We start from the raw sequence: 27705 nt of genomic DNA on the forward strand, positions 1-27705 counted from the left end.
CACTCCACAAGGAGACTGACTGCCTGTTACGCAAATGCAGTAAGCCAAGGTAAGTTGCTAGCTAGCATTAAACTTATCTTATAAAAAACAATCAATCATAATCACTAGTTAACTACACATGGTTGATGATATTACTAGATATTATCTAGCATGTCCTGTGTTGCATATAATCTGACTGAGCATACAAGTATCTGACTGAGTGGTGGTCGGCAGAAGCAGGCGCGTAAACATTCATTCAAACAGCACTTTCCTGCGTTTTGCATCAAGCATTGCGCTGTTTATGACTTCAAACCTATCAGCTCCCGAGATGAGGCTGGTGGGCTAGTTAGCGCGCGCTAATAGCGTTTCAAACTTCACTTGCTCTGAGCCTTGGGGTGGTTGTTTCCCTTGCTCTCTGCATGGGTAACGCTGCTTCAGTGTGGTGGCTGTTGTCGTTGTGTTGCTGGTTCGAGCCCAGGGAGGAGCGGGACGGAAGCTATACTGTTACACTGGCAATACTAAAGTGCCTATAAGAACATGCAATAGTCAAAGGTTAATGAAATACAAATGGTATAGAGGGAAATAGTCCTATAATAACTACAACCTAAAACTTCTTACCTGGGAATATTGAAGACTCATGTTAAAAGGAACCACCAGCTTTCTTATGTTCTCATAATCTGAGCAAGGAACTGAAACGTTAGCTTTCTTACATAGCACATATTGCACTTTTACGTTCTTCTCCAACACTTTGTTTTTGCATTATTTAAACCAAATTGAACATGTTTCATTATCTACTTGAGGCTAAATTGATTTTATTGATGTATTATATTAAGTTAAAATAAGTGTTCATTCAGTATTGCTGCAATTGTCATTATTACAAAAACATTTTTTTTAAAGAATCTGCCGATTAATCGGTATCGGCGTTGAAAAATCATAATCGGTTGACCTCTAGTTTGAATACTTATGTAAATAAGGTATTTCTGTTTTTGTCTAAAAACCTGTTTTTGCTTTGTCATTATGATGTATTGTGTTGATGAGGGAAAAAATAATTAAAACCATTTTAGAATAAGGGTGTAATGTAACAAAATATGGAAAAAGTCAAGTGGTCTGAATTAGAGATCGACCGATTAATCGGAATGGCCGATTAATTAGGGCTGATTTCAAGTTTTCATAAAAGTAGTGGAATGGGGTAATGGGTTTTTAATGAGTGTAGGTGTCTACGGCTATATGTAACTTTCTTAGAGGACCAGGATTAATTAAGGTAGCCTAGTGGTTAGAGCGTTGGGCGAATCCCCGAACTGACAAGGTAAAAATCTGTTGTTCTGTCCCTGAACAAGGCAGTTAACCCACTGTTCCTAGGCCGTCATTGTAAATAAGAATTTGTTTTTAATTAACTGACTTGCCTAGTTAAATAAAGGTTAAATTAAAAGATAGCATTTTATGTTGGTAGGCCTGGCCTCACACTCCAGTACTGTAGGTGGCGGTGTAGGCACCTAAAATTTGGATGCGATCCGCCAACCAAATTCCAATGGCTAAACGGAAGTAAATATGGCCAAGAACAATTTTCACTTTTGCGTTTGTCATTTAGAAATTTTAATAACCATAGAATTCAAAATATGACGAATTTAACTGCACAGCACTAAATACTTACCCCAGATAATATTTAATTCGCGTTGGAGACAGGATTTGGATAGATGTTAACGTTATCTAGTAAGTAATGCTAGCTGCTAACAATGGCAACGGGTTTTCACACTCAAATAGCCTCCATCATGGAGGTTCTAGCGAATGCAGCCGTGGCAGAGATCTGTAAACTCGTAGACGACGAATATGCAGTGTTTCGTTTGGAAATAACTCAAAGCCAGAAAGAAAACAGGGCATTGCAGAGGAAACTTCAGCTAATCGAACTGAAGGTGGCACGGGAGCGCGCAGAGAAGACAATGCGAGAGCGCGTCCTCGCCAGTCGCCCCAGTAGTGTCAAGATCCTCGACCAATACAGAGGAATGACAAGAGGTACATTTTGCATGGGTGGGGGTCTTCTGTCAACCGTTTCCAATTTACTTTAGATGTGTTAACCAGAATTTGGTCTTGGTCCGTTTTGAGAAGGTATGCAATAGTTATCCTGATTACTTAGCTAGCTACAGTATCTTGCGCAAAGACACTCATATTTACTGCATTTCCTATTATTTGCTCATTGAAAACAATATGATGCATGGAACATAATCACTTGATCTATAAAGAGTATCTCCAGTGGTGCTTGGAGAAGTGGGTATACTTACATTTTGCTCAAAAAGATCCAAATGGTCTGCCTGTCGAAGGAAAGGCGCCCAGTGTGAAAATGTATGAGAAACCGTGACATACACTCTGAAAGACCTAAAATCATGAATCCCATATTGGTCTTTCAATATCAGGCCAACCCTAGCTCTATTACGCTTTCGACACCTTGTAGAGTCCATGCCCCGACGAATTGAGGCTGTTCTGAGGGCAAAAGGCCGTGCAATTAGAAAGGTATTAGAAAGGTGTTCCTAATGTTTTGTACATTCAGTGTATAATATAGCATTGAGCATTTACAGTAGCTAACCTAACCATCTCTTTTCCACCAATCACTCTCAGGTGAAGGACATCTCACTGGAGGCCACAGGGGCTTTGTGAAGCCAGCAGGACACAATACATGGCGAGATGACCAACCCATCACTGTTGATGAGGGGAGCGGAACCTCAACCCAGCACGTTATCGTGATAGAGGTTAGTGTAATAGTATTACATCCAGGGCCTAAAACTTACAAAAAATGTATACTTGGCACTGTGGCAGGTAGATATATTTCTTACCATTTTTTTAATCTACCAGCCAAAATATTTTTTGCACCATTTTATAAAAATAAAAAATACAGATGAGCATGCTTAGTAAAGGCAAAAATGTTTAACTGCCCCTTTAAGGTTACCTTGGTAACAGAGACACTCACTAGTAGAGATGACCATGTCTCTTTTTGCTAGCTGGTAGCAAACTCAAACATTGAAAGCAACCTAGCTTGTGAACAAAACGATGTAAATAGACAAGAAACACAAGGACAAAGTCTCATTTTAGTAGACTTTTGAGTTAAGTAGTCTAACATTTAAGGATGAGCACATTTCTTCTAAAAATGAATCTTTCAGCATTTTGCCCACAGCCCCCCCCAGACAGGCAGTGTTGCTTTGCAAGGTGGGATAGCTATAACGTTTGGATTCAGATTTTTGTGCATTACCAGATATGAAACAAAACTGCAGAAATATTTTCAAAACAGCTACTGCAGCATTTATTTAGCTATAAATCACAACTTGCATTTGTGCCCATACTTTACTTGACTATTTTTATGAAACACTTGCACTGTAGAGCCCTGAGTGTGACCACCCGCCAACGTGGCCGGGGAATTAGACATTCTTACCTGCCAATGTCAAAATCTACACACAATTGGTGGGTGTTCATTTTAGACCCTGATTACATCAAAATTACAGTACGTCAAATGTGGCCAGTTTATTTCAGAAAGGCTCCCCTCAGCTATTCACTTGCTTACATGTACATCCTTATTTATCTGCCATAGGGGAGCTTGTGAGACTTCCCTACAACATTGTTATCCAATTCTACTCATGTACCGGTAATTACCTCCTTTTTTCTTGTCAGTCTGAAGATGCAAGTCCTGGGGTCAAGCTGGAGACGTCTGATGGAGAGGAAGACCCACTGCACAGCAGAGACACCCAGATTGGAGTGGCTGGAGTAGCCCCCCCTGTAGCCACGGAGGACCCCATCACTGCCCCAGAGCTGCCCAGGCCCCGACGTAGCATCACGGAGGTCAGTGGAACGCTGAACGCCATCCTCAAGTCAGAGACCGATACAGAGACTTTAATGGGGCGACTGGGCTGTCCACCTGCTCCCCGCTCAGAGTATTTACTTTATGGTAACCCCAGCTCGAGGATGGATCTGTCCCATCAGGACTCAGGTGACACGTTTCAGACTGGCAATGATCCGTCCTGTTCATACGCTACAGAGATGATACCTGGTGACATGCCTGTGGGCTTAGATACACAGACTAATCCAATGAGAGGAGACTGGAACCAGTACAGTAGCAGTGTATACTCTGAAGGGTGCCTAGATAAGAAAGGAGAGAGTCTGGTCGTAGATGAGATGACTGTGAAAGTGGAGGGTGACGCTCCTCTGACATGGAATGAAGACCAGACTCATTTAGGAGATGGACAGTCGCAGGGCAACACTAGTGACTTCTTAGACTACAGGGAAAGCTTAGAGACAAATCTTAATGTCGCGACCCACTCACCTTTACACGCACTCAGGGATCGCGACCCAGTGTCCACATCGATGGCACCATCTGATTCACATGGCAGCGTCCTTTTCGATCAGCTATTGAACTCAAAGGTTCAAAGGGCCAAGGCTCAGGGAGGGGGAGCAACAACAGACGTTAAAGAGAAACGGTTCCTCTGCATGTTCTGTAACAAAGGCTTTAGCTGCCCCCAGAAGGTGGAGATCCACCAGAGGGTCCACACAGGGGTGAAACCCTTCAATTGTACGCAGTGTCACATGCGCTTTGCCCAGGCCTGCAACCTGAAGAGGCACCAGAGGGTCCACACAGGGGAGAAACCCTACAGCTGCCCCCAGTGTGAGAAGAGGTTCTCCCACCAGCACCATCTGAAGATGCATCTGAATGTTCACACGGGAGAGAGGCCATTTGCCTGTACACACTGCGGGAAGAGGTTCTCAGAGAGGAGCTACCTCAGGATACACCAGCAGAAAAACCATTCCACTCTATAACATAGAAAGTAACCATTCCACTCAATAGCTTCTGACATTTAGATCAAACCCTGCATTAAATACAAAGATGAATTTTCAGTGTTGTCAGCAGAAAAGATCCACAGATGCCTTTGGAATAACAAAAGTAACAGATTTCAGTGTTGAACATTCCTGGGTAGATATTGCATCCAGATATTGTGTGATATATAAGCCTAAAAGGTCTGTTACATATTGTGTTTGTATTGTGTAGGTTAAATGATGTTCACCAATGTCTATTTCTTTGCTTACATTCAACTACTTACACTGAACAAAAATATGAAGGCAACAATTTCAAAGATTTTACTGAGTTACAGGTCATATACCAAAATATGTCAATTTATAAATAAATACATTTGCCCCTATGGATTTCACATGACTGGGCAGGGGTGCAGCCATGGATGGGCCTGAGAGGGCATAGGCCCACCCACTGGCGAGCCAGGCCCAGGTAATCAGAATGAGTTTTTCTCCCACAAAAGGGCTTTATTACAGACAGAAACACTCATCAGTTTCATCAGCTTTCCAGTTGGTTGTTCTCAGACTATCCTGCATGTGAAGAAGCCAGATGCGGAGGTCCTGGGCTGGCAATGTTTAAATGTGGTTTGTGGTTGTGAGGCCAGTTGGACGTACTGCTAAATTCTCTAAAACAACGTTGGAGGTGGCTTATGGTAGAGAAATGAACATTAAATTATCTGGCAACAGCTCTGGTGAACATTTCTGCAGTCAGCATGCCAATCACACTCTCCCTGAAAAATTTAGACATCTGTGGCGGTGTGACAAAACTGTACATTTTAGAGTGGCCTTTTATTGTACCCAGCACAAGGTGCACATTTGTAATGATCATTCTGTTTAATCAGATTCTTAATATGCCACACCTGTCCGTGGATCGATTATCTTGGCAAAGGAGAAATGCTCACTAACAGGGATGTAAACAAATTTGCACAACATTTGACAAATAAGCTTTTGGTGCGTATGGACAATTTCTGGGATCTTTTATTTCAGCTTATGAAACATGGGACCAACACATTGCAATTTTCATATGGTGTATTTAAAATGTTTTTTTAATAAACACAAAATGGGACTTGTAAGACTTTGAATGAGGCTCTCTTTAGCAGTGGTGGTACCCAAGGTCATACTGTAGTAAAAGTAAAGATACCTTAATAGAAAATTAATCAAGTGAAAGTCACCCACTAAAATACTACTTGAGTAAAAGTCTAAAAGTATTTAGTTTTAAATATACTTTAAGTATCTTACAATCAAAGCATGTGTTTAGTGAGTCCACCAGGTATGTTTTCTTGTTAAGTGTGTGAATTAGGCAATTTTCTTGTCCTGCAAAGCATTCAAAATGTAACAAGTACTTTTCGGTGTCAAGAGAAAATGTATGGAGTAAAAAGTACATTTATTTTTATTAGGAATGTAGTGGAGTAAAAGTAAAAGTTGTCAAAAATATAAATATTAAAGTACAGATACCCCAAAAAAACACTTAAGTAAAAATACTTGAAAGTACTGCTTAAGTACTTTACACCACTTCTCTTTAATTTACATCACATCTGATCTCACCCTATTCTGCATACACCCAACAGCGCTTTATAACCATTACATTTAAGGCCAACTGAATATACCTACAAATCAAATGTTATGTCACATAAAATGTGCTTTGTAAATAACAGGTGTAGACTAATAGTGAAATGCTTACTTACGGGCCCTTCCCATGCAGAGAGAACAATGTACAAATAAAGAGAACATAAGGAATAAAATCACAATGAGTAGCGATAACTTTGCTATATACATGGGGTGCAAATACCGAGTCAATGTACAGGGGGACGAGGTAATATCAGTCTTATTGCTGCCAAGCAGTTGCCTAACCAAGCGGTGATGCAGCCAGTCAAGATGTGCTCAATGGTGCAGCTGTATAACTTTTTGAGGATCTGAGGGCCCATTCCAAATCTTTTCAGCCTCCTGAGGGGGAAATGGTGTTGTGCCCTCTTCATGCCTGTTTTGGTGTGTGTGGACCATGTTAATTCATTAGTGATGTGGACACTAAGGAACTTGAAGCTCTCGACCCGCTCCACTACAGCCCTGTTGATGTGGATGGGGGCGTGCTGGCCCTCATTTTCCTGTAGTCCACGATCAGCTACTTTATCTTGCTGACGTTGAGGGAAAAGTTGTTGTCCTGGCACCACACTGCCAGGTCACTGACCTGCCTATAGGCTGTCTCATCGTCGTCGGTAATCAGGCCTACCACCGTCGTGTCGTCAGCAAACTTAATGGTGTTGGAGTAGTTTGCGCCCATGCAGTCGTGGTTGAACAGGGAGTATAGGAGGGGACTAAGCACGCACCCCTGAGGGGCGCCCGTGTTGAGGATCAGTGTGGTGGATGTGCCTACCCTCACCACCTGGGGATTGCCCGTCAGGAAGTCCAGGATAGGGGAGGTGTTCACAATATACAGGGCATTCGGAAAGTATTCAGACCCCTTGACTTTTTTCCACATTTTGTTACTTACAGCTTTATTCAAAAATTGATTAAATCAAAATCCTCATCAATCAACACACAATAGCCCGTGATGACAAAGCGAACGCAGGTTTAGACATTTTTGCCATCATATTAAAAATAGAAAAACATGAATGCCTTATTTCCGTAGGTATTCAGACCCTTTGCTATGAGACTCGAAATTTGAGCTCATTTGCATCCTGTTTCAATGTGATCATCCTTGAGATGTTTCTACAACGTGATTGGAGTCCACCTGTGGTAAATTAAATTTATTGGGCATGATTTGGAAAGGCACTCCGCTGTCTATATAAGGTCCCACATTTGACAGTGCATGTCAGAGCAAAAATCAAGCAATGAGGTCAAAGGAATTGTCCTTAGAGCTCCGAGACAGGACTGTGGCGAGGCAAAAAATGTCTGCAGCATTGAAGGTCCCCAAGAACACAGTGGCCTCCATAATTCTTAAATGGAAGACGTTGGGAACCACCAAGACTCTTCCTAGAGCTGGCCGCCCGACCAAACTGAGCAATAAGGGGAGAAGGGTCTTAGTCAGGGAGGTGAACAAGAACCCGATGGTCACTCTGACGGAGTTCTAGAGTTACTCTGTGGAGATGGGAGAACCTTCCAGAAGGACAACCATCTCTGCAGCCCTCCACCATTCTGGCCTTTATGGTAGTGATCAAACGGAAGACCCTCCTCAGTAAAAGGCACATGACAGCTCGCTTGGAGTTTGCCAAAAGGCACCTAAAGGACTCTCAGCCCATGAGAAACCAGATTCTCTGGTCAGATTAAACCAAGATTTAATCTCTTTGGCCTGAATGCCAAGCGTCATGTCTGAAGGAAACCTGTCACCATCCCTACGGTGAAGCATGGTAGTGGCAGCATCATGCTGTGGGGATGTTTTTCAGCGGCAGGGACAGAGACTGTACAGAAAAGTACAGAAAGCTCCTTGATGAAAACCTGCTCCAGAGTGCTCAGGACCTCAGACTGGGGCGAAGGTTCACCTTCCAACAGGACAACGACCCTATGCACACAGCCAAGACAATGCAGGATGCACTTCAGCACAAGTCTCTGAATGTCCTTGTTTGGCCCAGCCAGGGCCCGGACTTGAACCCGATCGAACATCTCTGGAGAGACCTGAAAATAGCTGTGCAGCGAACACAGCTCCCCAGCCAACCTGACAGAGCTTGAGAGGATCTGCTGAAAAGAATGAAAGAAACTCCCCAAATACAGGCGTGCCAAGTTTGTAGCGTCATACCCAAGAACACTTGAGGCTGTAATCGCTGCCAAAGGTGCTTCAACAAAGTACTGAGTAAAGGGTCTGAATACTTATGTAAATGTGATTTGTTAAAAAAAAAACATTGACATTTGCAAGGGGTCTGAAACACCTACTGTACACTTCAAAATGTTTAGTTAGGTTTGTCTGATGAATTTTGACTTATCATAGCTGACTTATTTTTACCCATAACATCATATTTATATCCACCATGATGGGTTTAACAACGTTGAAGTCATTCTGTAACTACATTATAGGACTCAAACATAGTGGGGATGGGTAAACACTCCATGTTGAATGTGTTTATCTGTGTGTGCGTTCTATCACGTGCAAGTAAATTGACGATTTTAATTGTCTGATGCACATTTTGTGATGGAGCAACTGGTTTGAATTTAAACTGTTTCTAATGTTCACAAGTATGGCCCATCCATCATTAAAGTGTGTTATCTGTGTATATGTACCTGAGGGGGTGTATGTCTGTAATCTGTATCACCTGTCTCTTCCAGGAGGAGGAGGGTCCAGAGGTGCTGCTGGTGAAGGAGGAGGGGTGTGAGGAGGGTCTGGCGAACCCTGAGAGGACCATGGTCATGGAGGACAACCAGACTACACCTCGTCCTCAACCCACAGAGGAACCAGCTGAGCAGCACAGGACCACACACAGTTTCACTGAGGTGAGCCCAATGTAAACTACTGTCTGAATGGTATTAGAGCAAATTGTATTTGTCACATGCGCCAAATACAACACCTTACAGTGACATTTTTACTTACAAGCCCTTAACCAACAATGGAGTTTTAATAAAAAGTAAGTATTTACTAAATAAACTGAAGTAAACAAGAAATAAATGAGAAAAAAACAAGAAAATTGAAAAATATCAAATAATTAAAGAGCAACAATAACAAGGCTATATATAGGGGGTAACGTACAGAGTCAATGCACAGGGCCACAGGTTAGTCAAGGTAATTGAGATAATATGTACATGTAGGTAGAGGTAAAGTGACTGCATAGATAATTAACAGAGAGTAGCAGCAGTGTAAAAGTGGGGGGGCTTCAATGCAAATTGTCCGGGAAGCCAATTGATTAGATGTTCAAGAGTCTTATGGCTTGGGTTAGGGCTGGGTGATGTGGCCAAAATCTCATATCCTGATATAGGTAATTTCATATCCCGATAACGATACATATCACGATATACTCATTTTCTGTAAATTCAATGAATAAATAGTTTATATAAAATGACCACATTTAAAGGCATATATCTTATTACATTTTGAATTATGCTCAACAAATAAAATGTATTTGCAGTTGGTACCTTGGGTCGAGTGTTAGCGCCAACTCACAAAACCCCTGTTTCTCACCATGTAAATTGAGGCCATGTCTTTGCAGATGTAAGTTGTATTGGCAGCTGCTTTCTCCTTCTATCTTCGTGGTTCTTTGCCACATGGTGTGCCGTAGGCAAAAGCCTCTTGCAACGTCTGAGTCGGGGGTTTGTTTTGAGCACTCAACTACTTTTTTGGGTCTCATCCGTAGACTCTCTCCGTGCTGTTTCACAGGATTCTTGCGTAGGTGGTAAAAGAGGTTCAAATCAGCGGAAATTTCAGAGTGCCAACTAATAGTACTCGATACAACTCAAACTTTCATTAAAACACACATGCAGGGTACTCAATTAAAGCTACACTCGTTGTGAATCTAGCCAACATGTCAGATTTTTTTTTTGTAACAGTATTTTTATTGGAATTTCACAATTTTCACCCATATTAAGAGATACAACAGAGACAAAGCACACAGAACAAAAACAAGAAAAACAGCACCCACTTACACATATCTACGTGCATATATATATACACATACATACACATACATACATATACCCATGCACATACACGCACGCACACACATATACACACCCATACATATGTACACCATTTTCTTCTTCCCGCTCGGTGCTTCTCTCACCCCATCACCATCATTGCGTCTCTCAATACATACATTTTAAACAAACTTACAAACAGAAATTAAACAAAAAAGCTCAGTTTAAACCAAGAAGTTAGGTTCCACACATGGAACGTACAGTGTAGTTCTGAAATACATAGATCCCCACCATTCTAAGAGAATCCTTGCAGCATAATAGCTGATACCTCAGGTTCTAGGTAATTTAGATAAGGTTCCCATACTTTGTAGAACTGGTCTGGTTTAGATGCAATGTACATGTCAGATATTCCAGAGGCACCCATTCAAATAGTATCTTATGCCAATCTTTAATAGAAGGAATCTTATCACTAATCCACTGTAAAAGGATGTTTTTCCTCGCTGCGAAGGTAAGGATGTTGTAAAGCCTCCTTTTACCGACAGAAGTAACATGCCTACTAGGGAGACCTAACAGTAAAGAAACTGGGTCCAATTCTAGATCAACCCCTAGGATCTTTTCAATTTCTTGCAGAACACCAGACCAGTATCTTTGTATTTTGGTACATGACCATAAACAATGTGTTAGGGTGCCTGTATCAGTTTTGCATTTAAGACACTGAGGGGAAGAGGAAGTGGGGCTAAAAGCATGTCTGCGATTTGGGGATATATGCAATCTGTGTATTATTCTTAATTGGATTGCTCTAGTACGGTTACATATAGATATTGTTTTTGCATATCTCCAAATGTCCTCCCACATCTCTTCGTCAATAGTAACAGACAATTCTTTCTCCCACACTTGTTTCACCCTCTGTGTGTTGGCAGCAGAAAAGGACCTTAAAGTATCATAAAACAGACTTACAGACATTTTCCTTTGTGGGAAAAAAAGCATTCTTTCAATGACAGACACATCAGGGTTACCAATTAAGGTGGTGTTCTTCAGAATATAATGTCTTACTTGTAGGAAGCGGAAAAAGTCCTGCTTTGGGAGTCGATATTTCTCGACCATCTGCTCAAATGACAACAAAATCTTATCAGCAAATAAGTCATTTAGCCTGTGTATGCCCTTATTAAGCCATAAGTTAAAGCCAGCATCCAGCAATCCTGGACTGAAATCTGGGTTGTTAAGAATTGGGGTAAGAGCAGAGGTTAGTTTGGACCTTCCCAGGAAGCGTTGAACTGACCTCCATACTTTGAGTGTGTTAAGTGTAACGGGATGATTGTAGTGATCTTCTACAGACTTGAAACTTCTGAAAAATAAAAGATCCTGTAAGGGGTATTTTGAAAGAGAAGTCTCAATGTCTAACCAAATAGAGGAGTCATCATTTGTGATCCAGTCAGAAATATAACAAAGGTGGGCACACCATTGATAGAACCTGATATTGGGCAGGTCCAAGCCGCCCATAGAACTTGGCAGCTGCAATATTGCCATCTTAAGTCTTGGCTTGCGTTTACTCCATATAAAGGAACTTAGCCATCCATTTACATCCTTTATTACCTTATTGGAGAGTAATACTGGGATCATTTGGACTGGGTAAAGTAGTCTAGGTAAAATGTTCATTTTCAAGAGGGATATTCTACCCAACCAAGAAATCGGGAGAGAGTTCCAGCGCTCCAGATCCTGTCTTATTGTATCAAACAAGGGAACAAAATTGGCTTTGTACATTTGCTGGAATTTAGGAGTTACAAATATACCCAGATACATGAAACCTGAGGGAGACCATTTAAAAGGGAAGGGGGGAGAAGTATTAGGTACAGAGTGTAGGCTACCAAGTGGCATAGCCTCTGACTTAGTAAGGTTAATCTTGTAGCCTGAGAATTCGCTGAATGATTCAATAATATTAATAAGAGATGTAATTGAAGTCTCGGGACTAGAGATGAATATCAGGACATCATCAGCATACACGCTTATTTTATGGTGAACATCACCAATGAGCAGCCCCTGTCTAGCAGGCGTTACCCTGATGGCCTCGGCCAGTGGTTCCATAACGAGTGCAAAGAGGAGGGGGGATAAAGGACAGCCCTGTCTGGTACCTCTGTGTATAGAGAAGCTATTTGACCGTAGCCCATTAGTAAGGACAGCAGCCTGAGGATCATCATATAAAACTTTCACCCATTTTATAAAGTTGTCCCCCAGACCAAATTTATTTAGAGCAAATAATAGGTAAGACCACTCCACACGATCAAATGCTTTCTCAGCATCTAGGAGAGCACAAGACCATCCACAGCACTTTGTTGGTAGGCTTGAATTACATTAAGAAGCCGCCTGACGTTGTTGCATGACTTACGGCCCCTAATGAAGCCAGTTTGGTCTCCTTTCACAATTAGTGGCAGTGAGTCCTCTAATCTTGTGGCTAAAATTTTAGAAAGCAATTTTCTATCCACATTCAGAAGGGAAATTGGTCTGTACGAGGAACAAGACTCTGGACATTTTCCCTTTTTGAGAATAAGTGAAATGTTGGCTTCTCTCAGCGTTTGAGGGAGTTGGTCATTTGAAAATGAGTGGTTAAACATATCACGCAATGGCTCAAGGATCAGGCCATGGAACTCTTTATAGAACTCACTACAAAACCCGTCTGGTCCTGGGGCCTTACCATTTTGCAGATTCTTAATTGCGAACATTATCTCTTCCTTGGTAATAGGGGCATTAAGGAGGGACCTCTGCTCTTTGGAGATAGTAGGGAGCTCAATCTTACAAAAGAAGTTCTCCATTAATTTGGGTGCATCCTTTGGCAGTTCTGAGGCATAAAGGTTTGTATAAAATTTCTTAAATGAGTCACTTATCAATTTATTTTCATATAAATGATTACCATCAGAATCAGTAATAGTAGCAATTGACTGAGAGTCAGCCCTCTTTTTAGCTAGGTATGCCAAGTACTTTCCTGGCTTATCGCCATGTTCATATAGCTTTTGCCTGACAAATCTCATTTTCTTTTCAGCGTCCTGTGTTAGGAGAGAGTCTAACGTTGATCTAATGACTGATATTTCCTTTAATAGGGCAGGAGTGGGCGTTTTAATGTAGTCCTTCTCTTTAGTTCCTAATTCAACCTCTAACATTTTTTGCTTTTCCCGCTTTTTCCGTCTCTTATTAGCTGTGTATGACATAATCAGACCCCTGGCATACGCTTTACAGGTCTCCCAAAGGAGCGAGGGGTTATCTGTTGATTGAGAGTTAATAGAGAAAAATGCTTTAAACTCTGTTATAAAATATGATGTGAATGTATGGTCTTTAAGAATGGTTGTGTTCAACCTCCAATGTCTTGACCGATTGAATGCCCCGTTGAGTTTTATGTCCAGGATCACCTCAGCATGATCAGATATGACTATGCTTCCTATCCTAGCGGATAAAACAGACTGCAAAGACGTCTTGGGCATAAAAAAATATCTATTCTAGTCTGACATCCATGAGGTGCAGAGAAAAAGTGAACTCTCTGTTGGAGGGATGAAAAGCTCTCCAGACATCCGCATACCCCAGATCATCACAAATAACTTTAAGTGACTTAGCTTGAGGAGAGAGTGAAGCTATACCACTGGGAAACTTATCAATAAGGGGGTTCAACAAGCAGTTAAAATCTCCTCCAACCACTGCAGTGTCTGAGTTTAATTCTGAAAAGTCTAGAAATGCCTTAGTGAGGAAATCAGGGGGGTGAGCAGGGGGGAAGTAAATATTCATTATGGAAATGTTCTGCCCTTGTAAAGTACCATTAATTATAACAAAGCAACCAAATTTATCTTTCACACAATTCAAGACCTTAAGTGGTAAGTTCTTTTTCACCAGAATTGCTACACCTCTACTTCTGGATGTAAATGATGAGAAAAACACTTGACCAAACCCCCTTGTTGTAATTTCAGGTGCTCCTTATCATCCAAATGAGTTTCTTGCAACAGGGCAATATCAATATTTTATTTTTTCAAAAAAGACAGTACTTTCTTCCTTTTAATGGGGTTATGGCTCCCTCTAATGTTCCACGTACACACACGCAGTCTGTTATCTGCCATTGTATCTTGACCATTCAATATCCAGACTGGATCCTACTGTAAAAGTGGGGTGGTACCTTTTTCCATGTGTTGAACTCTCCTCTATCTCACTGAGCATAAACAAAAAATATGAACCCTGAACTCGAACTATACTAAACCCAAAAATTAAACATGTAAAGATCCAAAAGGGGGTTTTCCCACTAGCTAACATGCAGGGGATTTCAACTCTCCAATGTAGACTCTTAAGTCCGCATTGCCGCTCAATAGCCTCATCCTTTATATATATGGAAAAGAAAATCAATAGAAGAAGATTGAGGCACTTCCACCTAAAACCAAGCCTGGGCACCAATATGGATTCACACATATCTCAGCCTGAGCTATAGCGGCTATTACTTTAGCAAGAAAAATAATAAAGATACGAATATTACTGAGCCGGAGTACGTGAGGACTCACACCACTGTTTCATGATCAGATTCAACCAAAAATAAACAAAGTTATTCAATGCTGTGGAGGTGCAGCTTAAAGTTATTTACCCGAGAGAGTCAATAAACGCAGCAGCCTCTTCAGGTGTGTAGAGCTTTTTAGGTGATCCGTTGACCATAATCTTCAATGTGGCCGGGTACAACACTGCGTAGTCCATCTTCATTCTCCTGAGTCGAGAATTCGCCTCATCAAACGCTTTGCGTCTTCGTACAACCGCTGTGGAATAATCATTGAAGAATGAGACATTTGGACCTTTATGTTGACTACCATCAGAGCCAATGTTTCTAGCCGCATCCATGACGCGCTGCTTGTCGGTGAAGTTGTGGAACTTTATAACCACCGGCCGTGGGCGCTGATTGGGACCGGGTATCGGTGCTTGAGAGCGATGGGCTCTGTCCAGCTTCACACGACCAGCCTTAGTGTCCATTTGTAGGTAGCCAGGGATCCATTTCTCAAAGAATTTTACTGAACGTGTCCCTTCAGAATTTTCCGGGAGTCCCACAACACGAATATTGCATCTGCGTCCTCGATTATCCAAGTTGTCAATGTGCTCCGCCATTTCGCACACCTGTTTCTCAAGTGCTTTTATCTTAGCGTCCATAGATGTAGTTGAAGTTTCCACTGCAGCAATTCTTCCTTCCGCCTCAACAACACGTTTCACAACGCTCTGTATTTCAGCTGAATGGCCTGCTATTGCTTCCAAGACCGTTCTTATCTTAGCATTGATCACTTTAGTAATGTTATCAGTCATCTTTTGAATCATCAGGTCCATTGTGCCTGGATCCGCAATGGTGTTAGCTTCGCTAACGTTAGCTAGCTCCTCATGCACATCCACAGGGGTGGTGGTTTTGGCCGACTTCTTAGTAGTTCTATTGGGCATGTTGTCGGAGATTTTTGCGAAATAGTCGTCAAGACTCATTATATGGTAACTTATTTAGCCAATTCTACCACCTTTTCAAGCTAGGAGATTAATGTAAGAATATAAATTTACGAATGCCACGAGAGCTCGCTGAAACACCGTGTTCTCTCTACGGCGCCATTTTGTCCCCCCCAACATGTCAGATTTGTAAAATGCTTTTCGGCGAAAGCATGAGAAGCTATTATCTGATAGCATGCAACCCCCGAAATAACCAAATGGGACGTAAACAGAAATAATTAGCGTAGCCGGTGCTACACAAAACGCAGAAATAAAATATAAAACATTCATTACCTTTGACGAGCTTCTTTGTTGGCACTCCTATATGTCCCATAAACATCACAATTGGGTAGTTTTTTCGATTAAATCCGTCCATGTATACCAACTTTAGGTATTAATAAATGTTAATAATCGATCAAATTGATCACGGGGCGATCTGTATTCGATAGCAGCAAGTCTTGAAATCATCGTCCATATTCTCCCTTTCATAACTTCCTTCGGTGGACCCCAAGACAGGAAGTGCCTATTCGTCATCCCACCAAGGATAAACTAAAACTGAATTGCCAGTACTGGCGACATCGTGTGGAAGCTGTAGGCATTGTAAACGGGGCTCTATCTATTTTCCCTTGCCATAGACAATACAGAGACTGGCGGATGATTTTTTTTTGTGTGTTTTTGGTCAACAGTTTTCCTTGCGATTTTGTCTCCTAAACTTGTTCTGTTATAGCCACAGACATGATTTAACCAGTTTTAGAGACTTCAGAGTGTTTTCTATCCACACATACTAATCATATGCATTTACAATATTCCTTGCATGAGTAGCAGGACATTGAAATCTTGCGCGATTTTTAACAAAAAGCTGTGAAAATTTGCAGCCTCCCTAACAGGTTTTAATGGTGTTTGAGCCTGTTGTTGGGACCGGCCTGTCAGATTTTTCATACCCAAACCACGTCCATGCGACCGAAGTTGCCCCTCATTTAGGTACGAGCTCCGTGTTTTGTGTCGCGTTCACTCTCTTCCATGTTTGTTTGTGTTGCAAATTTCCTTCCGCACGGCAAAGCGATGTCCAATTGCCGTAAAGAGTGTGATTTGCGACACAACGAAATAAACGATAGAGCATAATATGAATTGATAGACGCCCCAGGTCTTGATTAAATTTTGTCTTAAGTGTGGGACTTTTTCAATCCATTTTAGTGTCATGTAATTAAATCAACTAATACATTTGCATCGTGTCAAATAAACAATTTTGCACAGTAATCATAGCAATCCTTCATTGCCCAATCAGAAGATGTTCATAGCAGATTTATTGATCCAACATCCTCTCACTCTATATCTCTTACAGTCAGTAGACATGGAGGATGGGAAGCCTGATCTGCTGCTGGTCAAAGAGGAGACAATAGAAGATGGATCAGAGAGCATTGACTTGCTGAGTGGACTAAAGATGGGGGAGCAAGGTACTGGATAAATACATATTGCCTACATACAGTAATAGAATAGTGATGCACCTGGTTATTATTATTTCTTCATTTATACAATGAAATCAATACAACTTATGTTTATATACAAAAACACACATTATAATGTACGAACTTGACCAAGTAATTGACTCAAAACATTTAAATGAGTCCCCTTTAGTCAGTCAACTTCAATACAACATACTATGGGGAGTCGCACTCTCGCGACTTCGGTTGAAAGATCTACAATCACGCCTGACAAGGCCAATGAAATACGTGCCTCGCTGGAAGCCCCGCCTTCCACAGGTGATAAGCATGAGGCACAGATTCCTTCCTTCAATTATTCTGCTCTTTACCTCGGTGTAAACAGGAAGGATTCACACTACTAAAACAAACAATTGGAAAACGAGACTTATGTTGCGCCAACTAAACTGTCCCATAGTGGTAGAGCGTGCTCATCCTCTGGACGTTGTGTGCTTTAGTTTGTATTTGTTATCATACGTTTCCTGATCACAAACAATTAGTTATGCTTCAATTTGCTAGAAGAAAATGAGTAAAACGGTTAAGAAAGAGACCGAGACGACGATGTGTACATTTCCCCCAGTCATGCAGTTATACTATTTCTCTGAAAGATACTCACGATTTATGTGTATTTTGTCTCGGCTTGGAGCTCAGGTGGCCCTCGCTCGAACCAGTCCGTGTGCGCATTGCCACATACTGCGTGCAAACTCCCTGGAAAGACATGTCGAATTCTTGAAAAATCTTGGAGTTACCGATGGCGACTTTCCTTTCCCGGATGCTGGGACCTCGCCTGGGACTAAGGTGCAGGAAGCAGAGAGAGACTTGGGGCTTTGGTGGAACTAGCCTCCCAGCTAGGAGGTAGTGAGCTGGCTGGTTTGTCTCCCATGATGACATACAGGGCACAGGTTCGGATGACAACTTTGTGTTCTGGATGCTCCAGGAGTTTCTCGGAAGAGGACTTAGTTCCGGGACAGCAACCCCCTAACGCTACGTGAGTAGTGTGGGAAACCCTGGTATCCAACACATTGTTCATAGAATTGTGCTGCAGGCTATACATTTGGAGTTGAAGTGGCCATGTTCACACCCGCGGCAGAAGTTATCAAGGTTCGGTGGGAAGTACCTGCCCCCTGTGGTTGCCACAGTCAAGCACCACCTACCCCTGTTTCTGTATTTCGAAGAATTTACGACAACCTGGTCCAACCCGCATTCAGCTAAGCTGATGCTGCATGGTATGCCCCCTTCATGGATCTGGAGGGGATGGATTGGGCGGGGCTGGGCTGGTGCACACGCGTCTAGTTTATAGCAAGCTACCTGGCTACCTAGCCTATTGGATAACAAGGGTGTGGCTAATGCAGATCCTACACTTCCTAACAAGCACTGTCGTTTTTCAGCTGGTCAGCTGGATAAGATGTATCGTGCCGAGGGGGTGGCTGATTTCTGTCGTCTGTAGCTGTACTGCAGATCTACCAGACAGAGTTGCTGCCGGAGCTGGGCACTTATTTGGCTGCAGGAAAGCCCCATGCAGAGCTCCTGGATGAGATTTGTGTTACGGCTGACTTCATTCTGTGCATGTCCCGGTGCACCGTTCTGGCACTCGGGAAGAGCAGGGTGGTGGCACACTATCGTATTTGACGTTTTCAGATAGAGAGGGACCGACAAATGTCCTCCGGGGATGTCCGGTTCGGCCCTGGAGGCCATGTACGCCTAGTTCAAGCAGTGCGCTTTTCTCCCTTTGAAGTCCTTTGGGGATGCTGGGCCTGCTAAACGGGCTGTCCCGGGGGCCCTGCCCAGCACAGGGTTGGACTGGCTTGATTGCCAGACGCAACGTCTGTTTGCCTGGCCAGGGGTGACATGGTCCTGCCACGGCGCGGGGAAGGATACTTCAGGTAAACGTTTCCACCTAAACACATTGCTTCAATGCCATTGTTTGTGAGTTTCAAGAGTGTTGTGTATTCCACATGTGAGTTCAATAAAACATACCCCTCCACAATCAGACAAGTTTGTTAAGAGTGGTGGAAACTTATTTTTCCCATGCCACTACTGGGGGCATCATGCCCCCTCAGATGGCACTTTACAGGAGACTCGCTGCCTGCTCTGACCAATGGCGCACATGCGCAGTGTCGCCCTGGGTCATGTGAACAGTGACTACAGACTACAATTCTTTGTACGAATCCCCCCCCCACGTTTTGCGGCGTCATCACATCAACTGTTCTCCTGGCCTCAGTGCCAGTATTAAGGGAGGAAATATCCTTCCTGCTCCAGAATAGGCAGAACGAGTGGTTTATCTGTTGGAAGCTCAGGACAGCTGGTACAGTCTATTTCCTGGTTACGAAAATGGATGGCAGTTCGTAAAGTATGGACGGTGTCATAGAGCCCGGCATATCTATTACCTGTAACTTCTGACAGTGTACTTGGCACTCAGGAGTGGAGACTAGGGCCATAGATTTTATGAATCGCCAGAAAACGCACCATGTCGCCTAGTTCTCATTGAGGGACCAGAGTGCCCAGTTGGAAACGATCGTTCTGGTGCACCAGTGGCCTCACCCTCCTTTACGCGTTTCCGCCAGTGGTTCTGATTCAGCACACGTTGGAGAGGGTGTGCAGGGAGGGCTTACCATTGATTCTTGTGGCTCTCCGTTGGCCCAGGCAGCCTTGGTTTTGCGGACATCATTCGTCTTTTAGGTGGGGACCTGTGGCAATTCCCGTTGCGCAGGGAATTGTTGTCCCAGGCGCACAGGCAGGTTTGGCACGGGAGGCCGCATATTCGGTTCCAATGGGCCTGGACCAATCTGATGGCTAGAGGTTTACCGCCAAATGTTATTGCTACCATTCAGTTTGCAAGGGCGCCCTCCACGACAGGGCTGTATGCGTATAAGTGGTAAGCGTTTGAGCTATGGGGCCAAGATAAAGGACTTGTTCCTTATAAGTGCTCTTGGAGGGACATCCTTATGTTCCTGCATGAGCGTTTTGAGCAGGGGCGGGCATTCTCAATATTTAAAAGTGTACATGGCCGCTATCTCGGCGTGTCATTTGGGAATTGACGGAGCCTCACCAGGGGCCCACCCCCTGATTGTGCGGTTCCTGAAAGGTGTACATAGTCTCAGACCGGTCTCTAAACCTATTGCGCCCACATGGGACTTGGCTCTGGTTTTAGAGGCACTATGTGCTGCCCTCTTTGAGCCTCTGGAGTCAGTGGATCTGAAAATCCTCTCCTAGAAAAGGTCTCGGCTTTGGCCTCAGTTAAACTTGATGGACTTTCACGCGTTATCCGTACACTCTTCCTGGACTCCGTTCGCCTTGGGCGACTAAGGTGACAATATGGCCTCCCTGAAAGTCATGTCCCTTTTCACCTCCTCGTTTTGCTTCTGAAGAGCAAAAGAGGTAACATGTCCGGTGTGCACTTTACTCACGTACTTTGAACTGATCTGGGATATCTGGTTACGTGACCAGCTTTTTGTATGTGTTGCTAATCCAGCTCGTGGCAAGGAGCTCTCTAAGCAGAGTCTCTCCCACTGGGTTGTGGAGGCTATTGCCCTGGCATATAGCGGCAAGGGTTACCTAGCTGTGGCAGCTCCCACTTCACAAGAGGTCTGGCAGCGTCTTGGGCATTGTTTAAAAGGTTGACTAGAGGAGATATTTGTGCTGAGGCGAGTTGGACATCAGGATAGACGTGATATTTTATTGCGTGGATATCACAGCTCCCAGTGTAGCCCACAGTGTGCTTACGGCTGTGACGGGAAGTAACCAGGCAGCGCGCCGTGTGCGCAATACCCAGGTCTGGGTGGTCTGCCATGAGCTGTTTCATTTAGTATCCGTTGGGTTCTGCATGGGGCGTGATTCTATTTCCCCATAGTATGTTATACTGAAGTGGACTGACTAAAAGGGAACGTAATGTTATCGCTATAATACAGTTCCCCGATGGAGAGAAATGAGGTACAACACTTGTTTGGCCCCGCGCCACCCGTTCCTGGGCTCGATGAAAAGCAGTATTAAATGGAAGGAATCAATCCAGTTTCACTCCTACAGGGAACAGTAGTTATAGTCACAACATTATGTTTTCTCTGTCATGTTTGTAAAATCTGTTTTGTTACCTCTACCTTCAGGTGGTTGGCTGGAGGCTAACAGAGGAGACTGGACGGCCATTTTGGATTCCCAGACCGATGCAGTTAAGGGACCAGGGGAGAACGTCACTGAGCAGGCCAGGACCAGAGGCGACATAGTAGAGGTCTGTGGGTGGGACAGCGTCCTCAACTCTGGGCCTGGGATCAATACTGTTAACCACAACCAGAAACAGACAGACAAACACAAAACAACAACTGAACTTAGTCTCTATGACAACAGACTGGCTGAGACCACAGCGAGGCGTAGATTTGGTCTACGGGGACAGGGAGGTGTCCGTATGCGGCTGGAGAGAACAGACACGGACTCCGCTAGCGATGCTCCGTCCTGCTCCTATAGTTGTGATTCAGAGAGACTGATGGTGCCTCAGGTTAACCCTCCAACAGGTGCTTCCTTCATCCTGCCTTCTATAGGATCTATCAACTGGAACATGGACCCTGTGACAACACAGACACTCCCAGGCCTTCATCCTCCTCACACTCTCCTCATGTTAAACCAGACCTCAGACAATGCTTCAACACTAAATGGCTACACAAGCCCATTGACAAATGACAGTAGTAGAGTCGGAATCAGTAAAGAGAAGCGCTTCCCATGTTCGTTCTGTGGGAAAGCCTTCAGTTTCCCCAAACAGGTGGAGATCCACCAGAGGATACACACGGGGGAGAAACCATTCGGCTGCCACCTGTGCCGTGCCCGTTTCTCCCGATCGACCCACCTGAAGAGGCACCAGAGGGTCCACACAGGGGAGAAACCCTACAGCTGTCCACAGTGTGAGAAGAGGTTCTCCCACCAGCACAATATGAAAGTGCACCTGAAGGTCCACACGGGAGAGGCCGTTCGCCTGTACGCACTGCGGGAAGAGGTTCTCAGAGAGGAGATATGTCAGGATACACCAGCAGAAAATGCACACGACCCATGTATAAAGTATAGTGACATGTAATGTATAGTACAAGCATTTTGCTACACCTGCAATAACATCTGCTAAACGTGTGTGTGGCCAATATAATTTGATTTGATTTAGTACTAGATAGTTTGTAGTTCATTCTGTTAGTGTGGGATGTAGTAGGGAACTGGATGAGGTGAACTGTGGAAAGAAAGAGAGTGATGAGACAGAGTAGATGATATGGTGATGGTTGGTGTGATGGTGTCTGTACAAATGCTTCATTGATGTAAAGTGACAACCTTGTACTGTTTGTGTGCAGTGTAAAGTTTGATCCTTTTCAAAAGTAATTCTAAATGTAATTTGATCAAAGTGAGGGTACCAGATTTACAGAAAAGGTCAAGTGTTACCATAATGAGAAGTTATTCTACTTGTCACGTATCATTTTATGCAATAAAAGTACTGTAATTCACAGTGAGTGTAGGACTATTTGATTGAAATTAAATAACACAAAATTGACTCTGTGCTGACTGACTTTGTTATTTTTGTATCATTGCAGGGACTGAGTTTCCTTTATCTCAGTCAAAACAAACATTATATTTAATTCACATATGTACATTTTTTATATAATAAACTACATTGGCTCCATCGTGTTAGGTACTTGAATCACAGTGTTAGAGATGGGCTTGACTGTGGTTAACATTTTATAATATTATGTTTGTGTTACGGTAAAGTTTCTTATATAAATCTTCTGTTCAATTTGTGTTTACTGTCTGCAGTCCATGGGGGACCTGCTGATATCCAGTGTTGCTGGTTTTGAGAGATTTTACCTCGGAAGTGGCTGGTCTTAAACCATTGCCAAAGATCAGGAGTCGTCGCTGTTCCTTCTGAGTAGAAACCGGTACCGAACCACAAGGGCCAGAGACTCCACCATTACACAGAACACAAGCTGCGGACAGATGGATTCAATAACTTCAGTCCTGGTGGTCATCAGGGAGACAGAGGCTCCCGTCAGGGATCCAGTCTGCAGCCCAGACCCTTCTTGTCACAGTTTCAGTGCAGGGATGGAGCAGGGCCTGGGGCTGATCGAGATAGACCCGCCTGTTCCTATGATACAAACACCACAGTATCCATGATGAACAGAGCAGGTCACCCTGGGCTTCAGCCTTCACAGAGAGTGGTGGGAGACTCCCCTGGTGGTAGTCTATCAGCAAGTCTGTCTTCTCCTTCAGGGTCTTGTCTAATGCCTGGTGACTGGGTTCATAGAAAGCCTGGGTCTAGCCTTCCTCAGCTACCTAAGTACAGACAGGGTCAGGATGAGCGTTCAACACGAAAGTTACCTAGCCTACATCACAGCACACAATCCCAACAACACCCAAAACAATGTCTAGAGGGAGCTCAAAGACTAGCTACCTGAGGGTGGTGGCTCCTGCTTCTCTCTCCTCTAGTGTCATTGGGTCACAACGTGGGAGGTTGAGCATTAGGATGGACGCCGACAAGTCGTACCCCTCCTCCACGTTTTGGAATCACTTTACTGAGGCGAACTGTGAATAAGCACCAGACCGTTCACATCAAGGAGAGGTCCTTCAAGTGCAAACTATGTTACAAGAGCTTCTCCTTCCTGACTAACCTTACCAGACATAGGAGTGTCCACAACAGGGAGAAATCATAGCAGTGTGGCTTGAGATGTACACAGGGGAGCTCTGGGAACCATTCTTTGGTGACATATTATAGTTATCATGTGAAGTGTCTTGGGTAAGAGGGTAATTAACCACATACCCCTTATTAACCCTTCGTTAACTTGTCATTTGAAACAGGTATAAACAAATACCTGTTTTTAGAGAGAAAGTCAACATGGACTAGAACAGGACAGTTAAATATTTACCTTACTGAGGTGATGTAGATGGAATAATGTAATTATATTATTTTCTACTCTATTCTTGCTAACACACTGTTCTTTATTAACAAGTATGCTATTAGCTTGAAAGATACTGATCATAGGAGATGGTGGTAGCGTTCAGGAGTGTGTGAAATATTTTTGTGATTTTCACAATTGGAGTTATGGGCACAGTAGCTGCCGTGAAAGTGCTGGGTTTTGATGAATAAACAAGATGTAGGTGTTGAGGCTTGACCCCAGATGTCACTAGTTACATAAGCCACATCCACAACAAAATTGGCTATATTGTAAAAATTGGTCTTAATTTAAAGGTGCAAAATGCAAAAATCACTCCACCATTTCCTGGTGGCAAAAATTATAATAGTTAATGTGCCACAACAAGCAGTGTAGAGAATCACTGTACCATCCAAACCGCTGTGAAATATATTTTTAATAACCCAAAATATTGTATTTTCAGCTGTTGGGAGCTGGTGTATGAAACCAAAAGCAAGACACAAAAAACAAAACTGAAGAATGGGAGGCATAGAAACAGAGCACATAGAACAGATCTACAGCTTTTTAGACTTGCTTTCAATGTGAATTTGGTGAGGTAGCACAAAAAATACACATTGCAGCTTTAAGGTTAGGCAAAAGCTTAGCAGTGTGGTTAAGGTTAGAGTTAGGTTTCAAATCAGATTTTAAGAAGACAAATTGTAGAAATAGGAAGGGTTTATGACTTTGGGTCTGTGGTAAGTAGTGATGACCCTTGACCCCTCACTGGCCAATCAGAATGTGCTCCATGGCTAAATATATGGTTGCTTCCAGTTGTGTATTTATGGTCTTTTATGTATTGCATTCTCATCAACTCCAATTTGAAAGTTAGTAATGTTATAGCCTAGTTTGTTAATCAGCCTACAGAAACAAAATAATTCAAGGCCTATCCCATATTTGTAAAATATGTTTAACATGTTTGCAGTCCACAATTTTCTGAGTAATTGCATGGCTTCAATATGGAAATATATTTAAGCAATAAGGCCCGAGGGGGTGTGGTTATATGGCCAATATACCACGGCTAAGTGCTGTTCTTATGCACGACGCAACACAGAGTGCCTGGCCACAGCCCTTAGCCGTGGTGTGTTGGTCATATATCACAAACCCCCAAGGTGCCTTAATGCTATTATAAACTGTTTACCAATGGAATTAGAGCAGTAAAAATATGTGTTTTGTCATACATGTGGTATACGGTCTGATATACCACGGCTGTCAGCCAATCAGCATTCAGGACTCGAACCCCCCAGTTTATAATGTTAAACATAGCATTCGCACTGAAATGCATTCATTATGTCTGAGCCATGGACATGCCAAATGTTGTTAATAAGAACATTTAAATTCCCTAGGCTATTGATAAGACCTAAAAGATTATGAGAAATTTGAATAAAATTTGTTGTAAATAGGCTCTCTAAATAGTTACAGACACCAGAATTGCTCACCAGAATAAGACCCTCGATACTTATTGGAAAGGAACATCAAGCTCATCACCTTGCACATTCCCCACTCCGTGAAGTTCATTATAATTTATTTAATCTGTAGACTAATAAACAGTGGTGTAAAGTACTTAAATAAAAATACTTTAAAGTACTACTTAAGTAGTTCTGGGGGGTATCTGTACTTCACTATTTATATTTTTTACTACTTTTACTTCACTACATTCCTAAAGAAACTAGTGTACTTTTTACTCCATACATTTTCCCTGACACCCAAAAGTATACTCATTCCATTTTGAATGCTAAGCGGGATGGGAAAATGGTCCAATTCATGTACTTATCAAGAGAACATTCCTGGTCATCTTACTGCCTCTGATCTGGCGGACTCACTAAACACACATGCTTCGTTTGTAAATTATGTCTGAGTGTTGGAGTGTGCCCTTGGCTATTTGTACATTTAAAAACCAAGAAAATGGTACCATCTGGTTTGCTTAATATAGGGAATTTGAAATAATTTGTACTTGTACTTTCAATACTTAAGTATATTTTAGCAATTACATTTTGATGCTTAAGTGTATTTAAAACCAAATACTTTTATAATTTTACTCAAGTAGTATGTTACTGGGTGACTTTCACTTTGAATTGAGTCATTTTCTATTAAGGTATCTTTACTTTTACTCAAGTATGAATATTAGGCACTTTTTCCATCACTGTTAATAAACTGCATGCTTTCCCAAGTTGTAGTGAGAGGACAACACAACATAACACAGCATGACTCCAAGTTTACTTTGATATGATAGTTATTATAGCAATATTTGCGCATAAAGGCGTTTCCACCACCATTTCTCGCATAATTTATTTAACTGACACTAAAAGATCCCACCATGTCGAACAACATATGTCTGTCGGCATTAATAAAATTGTATCGGCATTTCATGTTTCAAGTCAGTCCTGTCATTGCTTTTTTCATGCATCAGGTAATTTATCTGCATGAAATTGTTGGATGGAAACGTGGTTACTGACTTATCTCTGAACAGGGGGGAAAAAAACAACAGCAAATTCACTAATACATTACATAGGATGAAGAAACAATACTCCATGCCGCAACTCCATACTATTTGTAAGACATAGAAAACTGATCATGTATACCTACCTGGTCTCAGAGCATTTTGTACCTAACATTGTACCTAATGTTGTACCTAACATTAGCCACCTAGCTAAAATTCATAACATACTGTACGTTTAGCAAATTCATAACGTGTAATTCATGACATATCATACGAAATGGGTGATGGAAATCCACACATGAATAAATACCATAAGAAACGTAACATATCATACTAAATGGAGTGTCTTGGATTTACGTACAGTGCGGGTAGGCTAGTGAGTTTACATGATGAGATTATTATGGATAAGAGCCAGAAAAAATGTATTTGTCTAACCGCAGTCAAGCATCGATCAACATGTCACTCGAATAATACCCTTAATATTTATTGGAAAGGAGCATCAAACTTACTGTATCACCATGCACTTCGACCACCCTGTGAAATTCAGTATAATTTATTTAATTTGTAGCTTAATTAACGGCATGGTTTCCCATGTCGTAATTGGAGGACCACACGCCATATCATCACGTGACTCCAAGTTTACTTGGATATGATAGTTATTATATTAATATTTGTGCATAAAGTTGTTTCCACCGCATTTACTCACATAATTAAGTTTAACGACACAAAAGATCCCACCATATCAAACAAACAAATGATCTGTCTTGCATTTAGAAAATTGTACAGAAACTCCCTGTTTTCGTCACAGCTGTTTTTTTAAATATCGTATGATTTGACTCGCATAAAAACTATGGATGGAAATGTGGTTAGAGTAAGAAAAAAGTTTGGTTCAAATCGGATGTTAGGTACTATGTTTATTTAATATTATATGAGTCCTATAAATTAAAATGGCCAATTTGGGTGCAATCGATTACCTTAATTTCAAAATATATTTCATCAAAATAATATTGCAGGAATGGTAATCCTATGTTTCTAA

General features: G+C 42.4%; 1 protein-coding gene across 1 annotated transcript; it reads left to right on the forward strand.

Moving 5' to 3' along the window:
• The first annotated feature begins 1340 nt into the window (after positions 1-1340).
• Positions 1341-22821, forward strand: LOC121841782 (zinc finger protein 90-like). Its single transcript, XM_042311902.1, has 6 exons — positions 1341-1989; positions 2590-2720; positions 3634-3801; positions 9058-9222; positions 17171-17282; positions 21407-22821. The coding sequence occupies exons 1-6, from the start codon at positions 1713-1715 to the stop codon at positions 22360-22362; spliced, it is 1809 nt and encodes a 602-aa protein (XP_042167836.1). The 5' UTR covers positions 1341-1712; the 3' UTR covers positions 22363-22821.
• The last annotated feature ends 4884 nt before the right edge of the window (positions 22822-27705 follow it).

The sequence above is a fragment of the Oncorhynchus tshawytscha genome, linkage group LG34 (genome assembly GCF_018296145.1).
Source record: "Oncorhynchus tshawytscha isolate Ot180627B linkage group LG34, Otsh_v2.0, whole genome shotgun sequence".
Taxonomy (NCBI): Eukaryota; Metazoa; Chordata; class Actinopteri; order Salmoniformes; family Salmonidae; genus Oncorhynchus; species Oncorhynchus tshawytscha.

Bases quoted from the DNA above. Each gene is read 5' to 3' on its own strand.
- LOC121841782 (XM_042311902.1), top strand. From the start codon at position 1,713: ATGGCAACGGGTTTTCACACTCAAATAGCCTCCATCATGGAGGTTCTA. The intron at 3,802-9,057 runs GTCAGTGGAACG...TGTCTCTTCCAG, and splicing joins CCCGACGTAGCATCACGGAG to GAGGAGGAGGGTCCAGAGGT. The intron at 17,283-21,406 runs GTACTGGATAAA...CTCTACCTTCAG, and splicing joins ACTAAAGATGGGGGAGCAAG to GTGGTTGGCTGGAGGCTAAC.